The 16,519-nt window shown below is 48.1% G+C and overlaps 2 protein-coding genes across 4 annotated transcripts in view; one reads left to right on the top strand and one right to left on the bottom strand.

Moving 5' to 3' along the window:
• Positions 1-16,519, bottom strand: part of ITGAE (integrin subunit alpha E) — a gene marked incomplete at its 5' end in the record, with an annotated part of 59,039 nt that overhangs the window by 7,933 nt on the left and 34,587 nt on the right. For 2 of the 3 annotated variants that reach the window (XM_079726087.1, XM_079726089.1), the window contains 9 exons: positions 3,432-3,539; positions 3,622-3,685; positions 4,207-4,284; positions 4,982-5,061; positions 5,582-5,680; positions 7,727-7,859; positions 11,309-11,382; positions 14,391-14,519; positions 15,928-16,091. In XM_079726087.1, coding sequence (XP_079582213.1) covers positions 3,432-3,539; positions 3,622-3,685; positions 4,207-4,284; positions 4,982-5,061; positions 5,582-5,680; positions 7,727-7,859; positions 11,309-11,382; positions 14,391-14,519; positions 15,928-16,091 — 929 coding nt within the window. The remainder of the gene's footprint in view (positions 1-3,431; positions 3,540-3,621; positions 3,686-4,206; positions 4,285-4,981; positions 5,062-5,581; positions 5,681-7,726; positions 7,860-11,308; positions 11,383-14,390; positions 14,520-15,927; positions 16,092-16,519) is intronic. The other variant, XM_079726088.1, reaches the window with a different exon arrangement.
• On the top strand, positions 229-2,574 carry HASPIN (histone H3 associated protein kinase; the record flags this gene model as incomplete). The annotated part of the gene is made up of 1 exon (XM_079726090.1): positions 229-2,574. One exon carries the CDS (start codon positions 229-231, stop codon positions 2,572-2,574), a length of 2,346 nt encoding a protein of 781 aa, XP_079582216.1.

The following is a 16,519-nucleotide window of genomic DNA, read 5'->3' as shown; positions in this document are numbered from 1 at the left end:
AAACAAGACCCATTCCCGCGACGCAATGAGAACGCCAAACCGCCATAGTTATTCGCCCTCTCCCACTTCCCGCGAGACCCATCGTGATTTGCTGGCGCGAGACCCATCGTGATTTGCTGGCGCGAGGCCGGGCGCTAGGACCCGGCGGGCAGGCGAACCGGCGGGCGGGTCTGCGTCTCTAAGAAGTCTCGCGGTGTTTGCATTTGAACTGCCTGGCGGGTGCCGGCGATGGCGGCGTCACTCCGGCGACCCGGGAGTCGGCTCTTCCGAACGTATGGGGTAGCTGGCGGCGGGGGGCCGCGGCGGCGTCCGGGCCAGGCAGCGGTGCAGTGGTTCCCGCCGCAAGACCAGAAGCGTTTCTTCAGCAGCAGTAGCAGCGACGCCAGCGGCGGCGGCCCCTCGCGGTCTGTCGTCTCCGACGATCCTGACGACCCCGACTTCCCCGGCAGCCCGGTGGGTCAGCGGCGGAGGCGCGCTCGCGGCCGACTCTCCAAGGACCGGCCGAGTCTGACCGCGACCCCAAGACGCCTGAGGCTGCGAGCGCGGTGCCCGCAGAAGTGCAGCACCCCCTGCGGCCCGCTCGGACCGCCGCCCTTCCCCAACGGCCACCCGGGCCTCCTGAGCCCGGACCTCAGTGTGTGCGGCCAGCCCAGGGACGGCGGCGAGCAGGGCACCAGTGCCTCCCTGTTTAGTTCTCCGGCCTCTCCCGGCCCCGGGTCCCCTGCGCCAGGAGGCAGCATCTGTACCGACCTCTCCGCCTTTCTGGATGCAGCCTCTGAAGCTCCGAGCGGCCTCCACCTCCCAGAAGCCTCCCTGGACCAGGAACCTCTCCCCCGTTCCCAGGAGGCGGAGACAGCAGGAGGCAGGCTCACCAGGTTGGCCCACCAAGCCCGTGCCAGCCTCAGGTCAGCTCTCTGTAGCTTTTTGGACTCAGGAAATCCTGAGGATTCTGAGCTTGGGCTAGACGGGAAGAATATGCGGGAGTCCTGCTGTGACAGGGAACTGGCGGGGAGGAGGCTGGAGAGCCCAGGTTCACACAGCGCGGGTAAGCAGAGGGCCACGGACCAGGACTCCGCTCGAGAGGCTGGGTCTCAGGAGGCTGTCCACATAGAATACGGGGAGGCCCGTGGGTGCAAGGGCGGTATGGCGCCTGGGAAAAGCAACAGGCCTGAGAGAACCGGGCCAAGCCGGAAAAGGAAGCATCAAGAGACAGCAGAAACCTCCCTCCACCATCACCACCAGTTTAAAAAAGGCCAAAAGATGGAAAAAGATTCATTTGTCACCCAGGACCTGACTCATTTACAGAATGCCTGCTCTTGGACCAAAGCCAGGGCCTCTTTCAGCTTCCACAAGAAGAAGATGGTGACCGCCGTGTCAAAAGTGTGCAGTGTCTACACCACTGCCAGTTCTCTCTCTGAGTCCCTCATATCAGAATATTCACACCTTCCTGTCACAAACAGAACAAACAGTGCCCTGTACCCTTGGCACTTCTCCTCCATGTATTTGCTCACCCCCTTAAAGACACTACATGCCACAGACAAAAAGGCATCCGACGCAGAAAAGGTTTATGGAGAATGCAGTCAGGAGGGTCCTATCCCCTTCAGCGACTGCCTTTCCTCAGAAAAACTGGAATGCTGTGAGAAGATTGGGGAAGGGGTGTTTGGCGAAGTGTTTCAAACAGTTGCTAACCACACACCTGTAGCCCTAAAAATCATTGCTATTGAAGGACAGAAGTTAGTCAATGGAGCTCATCAGAAAACTTTTGAGGAAATCCTGCCGGAGATCATCATCTCCAAAGAGTTGAGCCTCTTGTCTGATGAGGTATGCAACCGTACAGAAGGCTTCATTGGGCTGAACTCGGTACACTGTGTTCAAGGATCTTACCCTCCCTTGCTCCTCCAGGCCTGGGATCGCTATAATTCAACCAAAGGGTCTGCAAATGACCGGCCTGACTTTTTTGAGGAAGACCAGCTCTTCATCGTGCTGGAATTTGAGTTTGGAGGGATCGACTTAGAGCAAATGAGAACGAAGCTGTCCTCCATCGTCACTGCAAAGAGCATTCTGCACCAGATCACTGCGTCCCTTGCAGTGGCAGAGGCATCGCTGAACTTTGAGCACCGAGATTTGCACTGGGGGAACGTGCTCTTAAAGAAAACCAGCCTCAAAGAGCTCCACTACACCCTCAATGGGAAGACGAGCTCCATCCCCACCCGAGGGCTACAGGTCAACATCATCGACTACACCCTGTCACGCTTGGAGCGGGACGGGATCGTGGTTTTCTGTGACATTTCCATGGACCAAGACCTGTTTACAGGAGAAGGTGACTACCAGTTTGAGATCTACAGGCTGATGAGGAAGGAAAACAACAACTGCTGGGACGAATATCACCCTTATAACAACGTGCTCTGGCTACACTACCTCACAGATAAGATCCTGAAACAAATGACCTTCAAGACCAAAGGTAACACCCCTGCCTTGAAGCAAATGAGGAGAAAGATCAAGTATTTCCATCAGACTATGTTGAACTTCAGCTCTGCCACAGACCTGCTCTGCAAGCACAGTCTGTTTAAGTAAGCTGGGGTTGCTGACCGCCCCCAAAGGAGAGGGCACAGGTCTGGAAGCCCCTGATGCCGTTTTTAACCTCTATCCCCACAGCAGGGTGGGATTCCTGTTCTTACAGGTTTCCAATCAGCTTTTCAAACAAGAATTTTGTTTCCAAGTGGAAGCTGAAATGTTTGTTGAAATGTTTAAACTTAACAAATATTCTTTAAAAATAAACTATACATGAGAACAAGTGTTCACAACTGAAAAGCCCTCTTTCTGTCAGCAGACTCCATTTTGTAAATTCCTTTCCACATTTTCCTTTTTGAACCTTGACACTTTATGTAGCCTGAGCAGGAAAAAAAAAGGAAAGCCCAAGGCCTCAGCTGTCACACCGATCAGAGCTTGTTGCTGTAGGTGTCATAAGGCTGGCTTTGACAGATGAGGAGCCAGCTGAGAGCAAAGAGGCCGTAGCAGAGCAGAGTCCTAGGCAGACAGACTGGAAGGCAAGCGGGAAGGAAGATGGTAGGCAGCTTATAGGGAGAAGTGCGAGAAATGCCACATGTTTATCAAGCTCATTTGCCAGTCACAAAGAGAAGCAGAATTTATCAATGATTTTCAAATGGAAAATAAATTTCTCCATGGCTACTCAAAACGTTTGAATTTTGCTTATTTTTTCATCAAGGGAAGAAAAACTGGAATGTTGCTTTAAGGGCTGAGTGGTTAATATTCCTTGTGAACATGACTTTGGTAATTTACTCCTAAAATATGTTCCCAGGTTAACTAATCTTTTTCTACTCCTTTTCTAGAGTTCTAGTTTTTATACCTTTGAGAATCCACAGTCACTCTGGAAAGAGATGTGATGGTGATATAGAACTGCCTCTATGTACCTGAGTCTTGGTCAGGTTCTTCACTCTTATGACCTGGAAACCTTGTAATTTAACTGGAACACAAATCTGCAGCTGGAACTCGGCTCCAAAGAGGTTCTCCCCATGTATCTGCAAAATAAATCAGAGCGGGAAGTCACGGCTGGTGTTGCTTTGCCACCTGTGGCTTTGCAATGACAAGCACAGCACTTACATTGAAGAGGAGCTCTTTGTGGTGGGAAAGCCCCTGGCTTGTGTTCATGTACGTCACTGATGGTCTGCATTTGAGAGGACATGGGTTAGGCCTCAAGGCCCCTTTCTCATTTTAAAAAACCTCAATGCTACCAACTGGATACACTAGGACAGAGGGCACCTGACCCCTTTGATAGGGGTCAAAGCTGAATATCAAAATGTAAGGTGGTGGTAGGGCAGTTGGGATCAGGTTAGACTATTCGAATTCTGTATATTTGGGCTGTTTCTATATCTAATTATAATGCCTTAGAGTGGCCTTACTTTTTTCCTTCCTTTCTTCCCAATCCCATAGCCCCTCTCTTCCCTCCTTAGCATCACATCAGTTCCCTTTTGTATCAAGACCAGTTGGCACTGCTCCTCCTTTGATTATGACCATGGAGTTCTAGGACCCAACTGTTAGTGGCCTAGATGTCATTGGGCGCCTGGGTTCTAAGCAGCCTCCTCTCAGGGAAGGGCAATGCCCACATCTACCCTGACCACAAGTTCCACCCACAAGAGAAAATGCCTGAAGCTGTCCCGCAGGTGTGGGCCCCTTGGAAGTACTTACTTGGGAAGAACTGCAATGAAGGCATGTTTGAAATGAAGGCTGTGGGTCTTACTGACCAAAGACCTTCTTTCATTGGAACTAAGAAACAAGAATGTCAGTGTAGAGCACACCTGCTTTGTACACATGGCTTCTTACCTTGACTTCCTGGGATCACTGGGGGTCAGATAGAAAAGACTCTGGGAGATAAGCAATTAGAGTGCAGAAGACACTCTAGAAGACCATACTTAGAGAAACTGATTTTAAAAGGGTTTCTCAACCTTGATAATTCTGACATTTGGGGCCAGATAAGTCTTCGTGAGAGGCTGTTCTGTATATTGTAGGATGTTTAACAACGTTCCAGGCCTCTACCCACTAGATGCCAGTAGCACCCGCCCCAAGTGGTGCCAGTCAAGTGTCTTCAGGCGTTGCCCCTGGGGGCAGAATCACCCATTTGAGAATTTTCCCAACACCGTACCCAACTCTACCCCAAACATAGAGGTTCTGCAGAAGACAGAGCTTCTCTGAAGTTAAGTGAACCAGAATTAGAGCTCCAGTCCAAAGCTCATTCTTCCAGACCATACCATAGTTTTACTTTGTCAGTAAAAGAACATTTTAAATATCTTCGATAACAAGAAGGGAAAGCCAAGTCACAGCAGGGACACACGTGCCTTCTCAGGGCTCACTGAGGTTCCCCTTCCTGGGCAGTGAGGGAGCCAGAGCTATTACGCACGCACATGGGAGGGAGCCTTCTTGCAGGGCTACAGGCTGGACCTGCTGTGACACAGGCATTACTTACTTGGTGACTGTCACAGCAATGTCGGCTGTCCTGTTTGGAAAGGCACTCTCCTCCAGCTGCCAAACTAATGAAAAGTTTGCCTGTTTAAACAAACAAAAAAGGTTACTTGATTCCCCTTTATACCACTCACAACTCAAACTGCTTCCTACTAACTAAACAGACCTGGGAAACATAATTCATACTCCTCATGTTTTTGTAGCACAGCATGCTTCAAGGTCCGTTATTCCACCTTAAGCCTCATGATGTCAAGATGGAGTAAGTGGGGCAGACAGGATTATTCCCCTTTACAGTTGAGGAAGCTGCTTCAGAGATTTCCCACAGCACAGAGATCATCAGTGGCAGATCAGGGACTCCTACCTTTGGGTCTGATGCTCCTTCCATACTGCCCCCAGCTTCACTCTGCTGTACTGGGGTGCGTCAACCATTTATCTATGGCTGTATCCCTCACCCCCACCACTCCCTACTTTCAGAGCATGCTTGGCCGCTCTGAGCACTCTAAGAGAAGTGTGGAGACTGCAACTGAGATTCTAATGAGACTGGGAAGTAGAAGACACCAATCCCAGGGTAGTGAGAAGAGTCAGCCAATCAAAACAGACTCACAGATGACCTCTTGAGTATGGGGTGACCGATCTTGCAGTTCATGACCAGGACAGAAGCAGTTGGCTTAGGGTCATCACACTGAATGTTTGGAGAAGGAGGCTGTTAACATAAAAGACGTTGTTTTTGTTTTGTTTTGTTTTTGACATTGATTTTAAAAGGCAAAAAAAGGAGCAGTCTCCTCACACCAATTCAACATGCCAGACGCCCTGCCAGGAGCCAGGGACACAAATAAATCAGACTCTGTCCTTGTCTCCCTCACAAGCTGGGCAGAAGGGCTCAATGCTAGATGGTTGAGGAATTTAAATACAAGGCCTAAGGAGTGGTTCTGTGAGAGCAGTACAGAGAAAAGCAGTAGAGAAAGGTGAGGTCCAACCAGGAGGATTCAAAGTCTTCATGGGGAAGGAGACATTTGAACTGGGCCTTGGACCGATGCAGATTTCATGTACTGAGCCGGGCTGGAAGGCCAGCATGAGCCCAAGCACTGCCATGCAGCCTTTTTCAGCCATGGTTCCTCATCCAGACCACTGAATACAGAAAATGACTTGAGTAACTACTATTTTCTTAATTCTCCCAAGGATGTTGCATCTAGTTCCATTCTAGATGCTTAGGAGATCATGGCATTCTTCTCATGTAATGGTTGCTGTCTTAGCCCAGATAGCCTCAGACCACTAGGGACACACTCGTAGTATGACAAAGCCAGGTTTGTTGACTCATTACAATGAGGAAAACTGCACTGTGGTGTATCTCACCAAACAAAGGAAAAGATAGTTATTAAAGGATTCTGGGGAAAGGTGGAGTTCGGGGGAAATGTAAACAAAGCAGTGTTTTGATAGGCCCAAAACAAAGCAGGGCTGTGTGTAAAAGGGCCACTCAGCATCAAGGTCTGGACTGCAAAGTGGACTCAGGGACCCATGTCCTTGGAAACTATTAAGGTGAATGTGAAAAGTTATGTCCAGAAACATTTCATCCGAAGCTCCAAGCCTCAGATGGAAAATGAGAGTGCTTCTCTTTGTCAAAGTGGCTTAGACTCTCCAGGCAAGAGTAAGATGGTTTCATAATTACAGATAAAACTTCAAACAGCAAAGTTTCTGACTGCCTATGATTTTAGGGAATGAAATTTCTCAGTGTTACAATACTTTACAGCTGCAGGGTGTCCTTGGGAGAAATACTGTGTCCTAGTGTCTTGCAGCTGGCTTTGAGCCTGTGCTCCCAGGCTGACGAAAGGTCGAGCAGGCTCTTACTTTCCAGTCCAAGCTACTTTTTTTTTTTTTTTTTTTTTTTTTGCTGTACGCGGGCCTCTCACTGCTGTGGCCTCTCCCGTTGCGGAGCACAGGCTCCGGACACACAGGCTCCGCGGCCATGGCTCGCGGGCCCAGCCGCTCCGCGGCATGTGGGATCTTCCGGGATCGGGGCACGAACCCGTGTCCCCTGCATCGGCAGGCGGACTCTCAACCACTGCGCCACCAGGGAAGCCCCAAGCTACTTTATTAGAGATTATTTCTCTCTCAGAACTCTAGTTAAGAAAGCCTGCAAGGGGACTTCCCTGGTGGCGCAGTGGTTAAGAATCCGCCTGCCAATCAATGCAGGGGACACGGGTTCGAGCCCTGGTCCAGGAAGATCCCACATGCCACGGAGCAACTAATCCCGTGTGCCACAACTACTGAGCCTGCGCTCTAGAGCACGCGAGCCACAACTACTGAGCCCGCGTGCCACAAAGACTAAAGCCTGCGCGCCTACAGCCCACGCTCCACAACAAGAGAAGCCACCACAATGAGAAGACCACACACTGCATGAAGAGTAGCCCCCGCTCACCGCAACTAGAGAAAGCCCGCGTGCAGCAACGAAGACCCAATGCAGCCAAAAATGAATAAATTAATTATTTTTTTTAAAAAAAGAAAGGCTGCAAGCAAAAGGAGTGATTAGGCAGCAAAATAGCACCACTGAAGATTTTTAAAGCAGAGAATGACATGATTGGATCCATGGCATATAGTTGGATTAGAGGGGGGGATCCATCTAGTTAATAATCATTTACTGGATGGACCAGGGTGAGGCCGGAGGCAGAGTTAGGAGGTTGCCGTAATAAAGCAAGTATGCCAGAAGGGAAAGCCACGAGCAGTGTGGTTCCCAAACTGCTGTCATAGTTACCTTTTGTATCCTCTTAAACTGCAAGTTTCTGGGGTAATTCAAAGCCATGCTTGTCATGTAGGAATCTTCCCCCGAGTTAGTTAGGCTAATGTTCATGCTCAGCTCCTTTGTGAGACCCACCACCAATTCCTGCCTGCAGAGGGTAGGCAAATAGATAAATGTTACCAGTTTATTTAATCTGTACAAACCTAAGTGCAATACAACAGCACCTTTTTAACTGCCTTCTTAGATAAATTGCTTAAAGGATACATTTAGCTACATTTAGCCTAGATTTTCTTCCCCTCAACATAAGCAAACAGCTGGACTTCCATACCTCGGCTGCTGTGTGACATGACCATTCATGTAATGTTTACCATGTGTCAAGGACTGTGTTAAATGCTTCACACGCTCAGTTAATCCTCGTAATAACCCTATGAAATAGTACGGTTGCTCTCTGTTCTATAGAGAAGGGAACAGAAGCCAAGGGAGGCTAACTAACTTGCCTGAGGTCCAGCAGCCTCAAAAGGGAGTTGGGAGAATTGGATCTAAACCCTCTTTCTACCACCAACGCACTGTGACCCCAGGCAACGTACTTCATGACACAAATTCATCCATCTCACATACGTTTACAGAAGACTTTCTCTGTGCCAGACACCCTGCTCGACACGGGAGAAACAGCACACGGGGGACAGACGCTGCCCCTGCCCCTGTCTTGGCCTCAGCCTTCCCACCCACAAAATCATCCCGGTCCTTCCAATTTAAAGCCTGTGGGGGGCTTCCCCGGTGGCGCAGTGGTTGGGAGTCCGCCTGCCGATGCAGGGGACACAGGTTCGTGCCCTGGTCCAGGAAGATCCCACATGCCGCGGAGCGGCTAGGCCCACGAGCCATGGACGCTGAGCCTGCGTTTCCGGAGCCTGTGCTCCGCAACGGGAGAGGCCACAACAGTGAGAGGCCCGTGTACCGCAAAAAAAAAAAAAAAAAAAAAAAAAAAAAGGCTGTGGGTTAAAACATGAATCTGTTCAGCCTGGTTAAGACTTGGGGACATGTAAGTGCTTCTTTCTATCCACTGAGGCACCATGGGGCCCCTCAGTAATTGAGACCTACAGGGAAACATATTAACAACAAAGAAAACTTTCTAACCCTCTGAAAGGTTCAAAGATGGAGCGTGCAGCTCTCGAGAGTAATGTGACCTGTGTCTTGTCGTGTTGTTTTTTGTTTTTATCACAGCTGAGAAGAGGACAGATTGGAGGGCTAGAGGGGGCAGAGGCAGAGCCTGTGTGGGGATCCGTCTGGGAGATGACACAGGCCTGAAATCAGACAGTAGGAGCGGGCATGGGGAGGGGGGAGAAACCAGAGGCGCGAAGGCCGTGCTTGCAGCAGCACAGAAGAGAGGAGTCGAGGACGCCTCCTGAGTTTCCAGCTTGGGTGACCAAGTGGGGCCAGTCATGAGGGAGAGAACACAGGGGGAAGACCAGAGGGCGGAAGTTGATCAGATGGGTTCAGTCCAGGGCATGACGAGAGGTGCCCAGAGGATAGGAAGGCAGAGATGTTGAAATGTCAGTAAGGTGTCCTGTTCTAGAGCCCAGGACAGAGATCTGAGAGTCACTGGAATATTTATTTACCAGGGGTTCTCAACCTGAGGGCTGGGGCAGTTTCAGAGGGCCCCAAATGCAAACACCAATGTATGCAAGTGTGATCTTCTAGGGAGAAAGCTCTGAGGTCTCCCTTAGATTCTTCAGGAGACCCATGTCCACAAAAAAGGTCAAAGCCATTGAGACATTTGCATGCTAAGGATTAGGTTCAATACTTTTGAAAAGAGAAGAGACTGCTGGCTGTGAACACTAGGGGGTGATGTAGGGCCAGCTGTATCACTGTCTACGTCACAAGGACGTGGCTGGGAGGGCTTTCTTGGCTGTAATTAATTCCCTGTTAGAAACAACTGCGTGTCCTTGTTAGGCTGGCTTCCAAAGCACTCAAAAGCGTTGAACTGGATCCTCAGTGACTGAGGGAGGCAGCGCTAAGCCATCCACATCTGAAACACAAGTCCTGCAAATGTCTATGGAAGGCTTCCCGGGACTCAGAGAACAGTGCTCTTCCCCAGAGATGCCAACTCCGGCCAACTGGCCATCAGTGCCATGCTACACACACAGCACTAGGAGTCAGGGAAGGCATTTTAAGACCAGCACATGTCCAAAACCAAACTCATGATCTCTTCCTCCCCACCCTGCCTTCCAGAACAATTCTTCCAAAAGCTTCCCTAATTCAGTTCTTGACGTCACCATCATTCTAGAATGCAGTGTGGTCCGACAGAACTTTGGCAGTAATGAAAATGACCTATTCTGTGCTGTTCAATATCACTAGCCATATGCAGATACTGAGCACATGAAATGGGCCTAGTGCAACTAAGGAGCTAAAATTTAATTTTAATTAATTTCAACTTAAATAACCAAGTGTGACCAGAGCCTATTGTATTGGGCAGCACAGTTCTAGATGCTCAGGCTGAAGCATTGAAAGACTTCTTAGACCCGTCCCTTTCTCTCACTCCCCACATCCAATCTGTCATCCAATCTTCTGGGCTCTAACATCAAAATATAACGACCTTCATTGCTACCACCCTGGCTTAAGTCACATCACTTCTCACCCGAGTTACTACAATAGTTCTCTACTATTGCCCCACCTCCATTTTTGCTCCTACAGTTTACTCTCAACACAGCAGCAAGAATGATCCTGTTAAAGTGCATGGTCATGTCATTCCTCTGACTTCTCAGCTCGCGGTACAAGTCCTCATGGAGATGCAGCCACGTATGACCTTTCCTCCCCTCACGTGACCTCTCCCTCCCTCATCTACTGCAACCATGCTGGTGTCCTGGCTCTTCCTCCCATCTCCAGGGCATTTGCAGGTGCTCTTCCTTCAGACACCCGCAGAGTTCATTCCTCCACCTCCTCTTGCATGCACCCAAATGTCACCTTCTCCGTGAACATTCTCCTGACCACTCTATTTAAAACTGCCACCCCACCTCCCCCCGGCATTCCGTCCCACCTTCCCTGCCTTCTTTCTCTTCATAGTATTGATACATCTCATCAACACAAAGTTGACTTATTATCTTCTCCCCCTAAAGGCACCAGGAGGGCCGGGATTTTTGTGTGCTGTTTGCTGATGTATTTCTAGCACCTAGAGTGCTGGGCACAGAGGAGATGCTCCATAAATATGCAATGAATTAAGTAATTTGGTTAAGCGGTGAGCCAGGGAAGAGGTTACCTCTAACTGAGGTGGTCCTAGGAGTGAGACACACTGAGTTAACGAAAATAGCGTTGTCCAGGATGTCCAGAGACCTGGGTGTAAGTCCACCCAATGATCATGTGACCCCACACAGGCCCTCAACTACTGAGTCTGTTGCCTAATCTATAAAATAGGAATACAAATTTGTCTTGCCTCCCTCATTGGGTGGGTGGGGAAGCAAGAGATAATAAGTGCAGAAGCCCTTTGTGGGCCATGAGGGGAAGCGGGAGGAAGTGAGCGATCCGTCCTGGTGAGGGGTTTGCCCAGGTAAGCCTTCAGGAGGAAGTTAACTGCAGAAACCGTGACGACTGGATTCCACTCACTGTGAGAGGGTGGTGGCCAACTGTAGCTCAGCAACACAAAACAGCTTATTCTTGCAGGCCTTCTCGTAGGGCAGCTGTAACCAGACAGAGAGGGGGCAGGATCAGCCCAGGGACCCCGCCATCCCCGCCTTGCTTCATGATCTTCTCCTTAGGACATTCCTGTCCCTCCTGCTGATTCTGAGAAGTGCAGGTGAAGGCTGGCAGGCTAGGGTTGTGTCCACATGGCCGTGAGAGCTGTGACTGTGACATTCCTGGGCTTGTCAGGGACGGGGATGTGCTTGGTCCTGCAACACAGGTACCATGCGTCAGGCCACTGGCCAAGGTCAAAAATGGGGCGACCTTTGTGAAACGGTGGGAGTGCCTGTCATTTTCATATCATGCTAATTAAGCAGCAACACTCACAGCTCACTATTTTGAACATTTGGGGGAGGAAAACCCAGGTGAAGAAAGGCTTCCTTAGTCCTCTTAAGTAGAGCAGGAACAGCAGGGGACAAAAGGGGGCACCTAACCAAATATTGTCAAGGTCCAGTCCCGTGAGGTCCTCTACCCCCACGGCTAGTCTTCTCTGTAGGTTAAATATTCCCCCTTGCAATCTTGCCTACACCAAACAAATTCAGAAAGTCGCACTGGGTCCAAAAGGCCCAGTCAAGGTTGAAAAGCTCCAGCTCAGGCTGAAAAATCAAGTTTTCTAAAGGAGCTGGTCTATTTTTTTATTCTGAAGGAACCACAGCCAGCTCTCTAACTGGGGAATCTCTGCATTTATCTTCCCAGCAGCCAGTGACCATCGCAGCAGCTTTATTAAACAGCAGCAAGGACTGTTTCCATGACCTGGAGCTAGAGTGGGAGCCCAGAGCTAGAAAGAAAACCATCTGCTTCCCAGAGAAGGGAGATGCAGTTTGCAGAAGTCAGAGCTTGGAGCTCTATCTGACTGGGTCAACAACTGGGGGCAGGTTTTTTTAGTTTTGTTTTTAATACAGCCAAGCAGCCTGATCTCTTTCAGCAGGATTACAACACCCTAAGCTCCCAGCTAGAACTCATTCTCTGGAAACATCTATGTGCCTAACCTAACACCAAATCATTTCTCCTCATCCATTTTATCAGTGGGATAATTGTTTTAAAACCTCTTTGCCAAACCATCAAACTAATAATTGATTAAGGTAAGAATCCTGAATGGATGTTAAACAGGATATATGCATAATCTCAAAGCATCTCCCCATAAGATACTTATTAATTACAAAGGGAAATAGCACCAGGAATGGGACAAATTAACATGATGTGCCTAGGATACGATGCACTTAGAGGGATGAGACTTCATTTCTGGGATATTCCTGCCCAAAATGCATAACCTGAATCTAACCATGAGGAAACATCAGACAAAGTCAGGTTGAGGAACATTCTACAGTATAACTGGCCTGTACCCTTCAAGAATGTTAAGGTCATTAAAGACAAAGAAAGATTGAGAAATTATTCGAGATTAAAGGAGACTAAACAAAAGTAATGAATTATCCTGATCCAGAAAAAAATTTTTTTCTTTTGCTAAAAAGGACATTAATAGGACAACTGGTGGTATTTGAATAAAGTTTGTAGATTATAGTATTTCATCATTGTAAATTTCCTGATTTTGATCATTGTACTGTGGTTATGTAAGAGAGTGTCCTTGTTTTTTAGGAAATACATATTGAAGTATTGGGAGTAAAGACGCATCATATCTGTAACTAACTCTCAAATGGTTCAGAAATATAAATTTCTGAGACTACATATGTATATATGTAAGATATATATGAGATTTTATATATAGAGAGAGAGAGAGACAGAGGATAAAGCAAATGTGATAAAAGGTTAAAATGTTAACATTTGGGGAATCTGGATAAAGGATGGGAATTCTTTGGACAATTCTAACTTTTTAGTAAGCAAAATATTTCAAACTAAAGTTTTCTTAAAACAGAATATATATAATTAGTGATTATCTGCTTATTGACAAAACTTTATTATATTAGTTCTCCCAGTCTTTTCTGAACCATCTGTCAATGCCAAATTTTAAAAATTTAGAAAACTAATATACTATTATAAATTTAAAATAAATTTGCCTAAAAAATTAAAATGAGAATCTTTGCTCATCAGGAACCTGATTCTCCCTCTTCCTGGGCAGACAAGCAATAGGAACAGTCACTCTGATTACGTTATTCTCTTATTTCTATTTACCATTCGTGATTGATGCATTGGGTGTTAACCAAAACTGGAGCTAAAGGCTTATATAACTGAATTAATATAGAGCATTCTTGTACAAATATTGGACAGTTGTGAGTGTCCTATGATTACCTAGAAATATACTTCTGCTACCTGAAGCTTTTCTGTGCCAGCATGAACTACTTTTGGCTTATTTTTATTTTTGGAGGTTCAATGCATTCCAGCTAACTGTAATTATTACTTTTCAATGCTCATGTTATCACTTCTTTGATCCTGCTGATTTTTCTGCACCCCATAAGACTGTCTAAATGAATACTGACAGAATACCCCAGGGGGCCAGGGCCTGAGTGGGAACAAAATCTCCTTAGATATCATAGAATCAAGAAATTTTACTGTTTTTTTTCCCTCTCTAATTTCCTGTAGTTATGAGAAAAGTTTTTTGGACACTATCCATCTGCTAGGGTATAGGTCTGGTGGGCCATTCAGCCTGAAGGCCTGGGCAGGACCTGGACAGGCAGGTATGCCAAAGGGCATCCTTTCTGCAGCGCGGGGGAGGTGGGCTCCAGTCCAGTCCCCACACAGGACCCTCACTACACCGTTATCAGAGACTCTTGCCAAGGTGGGTAATGTATTCATACGTTTCATTAAATATGTAGCAGGCACTTTTTGTGAACATAAAAGAACGAGCCTTGGGAGTGGTTTGGAGACGTGTATTACCCACCAGTGAGGTCCTGGGCAAATTAACACCATCTCAGGAACTCTATAACCCCATGTGTACAGTGAGGGGCCTAAATGCTGTCTGAAGACCCTCCCAACTTTAACGTTCTTTGAAGATAGGGGAGCAGGTACTTTTAGGGGGATGGCTCCCAGGAGAGTCTGGTCCTAGCTGAGTCACCTGGAAAATGGCAGAGGGCTCAGCATAGAAGTCCAGGATAGGCTGGGGATGGTCCCTCCGGCCCTCAGGGGTCTGCAGTTGGTAGCTGACCTTGACACTGATGTTGGAGAAGCAGTCCTCTTGACAGAGCTGCAGAGTCACCAAGGAATGCAGGGTTGGAGTTGGATGTGGGGGAGAAGATGACAAGGAGAATACCTTTAACTTTGATGTAGTCACAATAAGAAATAAACAATGAAAGTGGTAAGCCAGGATTCCTAAGCCTCTTCCAAATAAGCCAGGCTGCCAAGAGCACTGGGAAAATCTCCCTTGATTTGCCATGGCCTCGGGCATCGTAACTCCTTAGGGTTCCTGCCCCAATCACAACGGGATTCTGGCCATTAGGAGTTAAAAACTGGCCTGGGCTTTATTCAGAGTACAAAGGGGAGCCACGAAAGGGAAGAGTCACGGTCACATCTGTGTTTACCAAGATCCTTCTCCAAGCAACACAGAGGATATACCAGAGAAATAAAAACTGAAGGCCAGGAGATGGCCTGGGATGCTGTTTGCCATTCTCTTTGTTTATTGAGACTTTTTCCAGGTGGGAGCTTTGAACACCTCAGAGTAGGTGAGCACGATTCCCAGGTAGAAAAGGTAGTTATGCTTGTATTTAAGGAAGCCATAGATGTGCTAGAAACTCGTTCTCAATCCATTTAACAATCAACAGACATGGGAACAGATGTGTAGTCAGAAGCATAATTTACGAGTTTATTGGAATAAATGATCCTTTTAGGTCCACAACTCTGGGTCCTGTCAGGCTCTGGGTCCTGACAAATACATTTTTCATGTCTCTAGGCACACTTGTCAGGAGTAAACTTTTGTAAATCACAACTTTTGTCTTTCTATTTCTCCTTTTTCTCGTGCAGGTTTTCTGATGTTGACTCACGCAAGGGCCCTCTGCCCCACTTTTATTATCAGGTGAGGGAGGGGGCCCTGTAATTCCCAATTTATTACCAAGAAAAATGTCAGCAATTAGAGAATTTCTCTTTTTGTCCAGTTTCTAGGAAGCTCAGAGATCTACTTAGTGTTCGATTTTGGTAGGTTTCTTTTTTTTCTGGCCACTCTGCACAGCATGCGGGATCTTAGTTCCCGACCAGGGATCGAACCCACGCCCCCTGCAGTGGAAGTGAGGAGTCTTAACCACTGGACCGCCAGGGAAGTCCCTCGGTAGGTTTCTTTAATTTGGATTTCTGGTACCATAACTCCCACCTCCCACCTCCCATGCCATCACGTGGTTCTTTTTTTTTTTGGCTGCACCGCGCCGCTTGTGGGATCTTAGTTCCCTGACCAGGGATTGAATCCGGGCCCTCAGCAGTGAAAGCACAGAGTACTAACCACTGGTCTGCCAGGGAATTCCCCCATCATCTGGTTCTTAATCTATTATGATTATTTCAGTTGCCTCATTTGTGTGTATGGGTACGTGTGCTTCATTGCATGCACCTCAGTTCTTTTCTCAACAATACAGACCCCTCTAGACTTTTTGGGAAACTCCTCCACTTACCTGTCCCTCTGTGGGAACCAGCAGGAAGGGCTCACAGAGGTGGGGGCCCGTGCCCCAGTCCCTAAGGGAGCTCTGACACAGCCTCTCATCTGAACACTGCAGCCTTTTCCTCTGCTTCACCACATCCACGTCCAAAGTGAAGTTCAGAGAGGTCTCTTTGAGGCCTGGGAATGAAGACCAGGTCTTCCTGATGAGACTGGGGTGGGCAAGCCCCAGACAGAGGGCCCTCCCATGAGTCCCTCCTGAGTGGTGCCCCCATGTAGGCACTTCCCCAAGTTTCTTCTTCATTTCAAAGGTACTTTTTTCTCATGTCTTCTGGCACCCAGCTAGGGTCCCTCAGTGCGCCAGCCCCAAACCTGGAGCAGCACATCCCAGGGGCTGAGTCAGTCTTCCCTAGGGGAAGAAGCGCTTAGGGAGGAGGATGGTATTGAGGGGGGAAATGAGGAGGAGCAAAAAGTCAAGGAATGGAGAGAGAAACCACAGAGTAAAACCTGAGGATAGCAGAGCTGGAAGCACCTTGTAGACTACCTGGGCCAGCTCCCTTACTGTGGAGAAAAGAAACCAGGGCCCAGAGAGTGAAAGACACCCTCCC

Source organism: Hyperoodon ampullatus, assembly GCF_949752795.1.
Source record: "Hyperoodon ampullatus genome assembly, chromosome: 19".
Taxonomy (NCBI): domain Eukaryota; kingdom Metazoa; phylum Chordata; class Mammalia; order Artiodactyla; family Ziphiidae; genus Hyperoodon; species Hyperoodon ampullatus.
The sequence above is the reverse complement of the archived record's forward strand: the minus strand, read 5'-3'. Positions and strand labels throughout refer to the sequence as shown.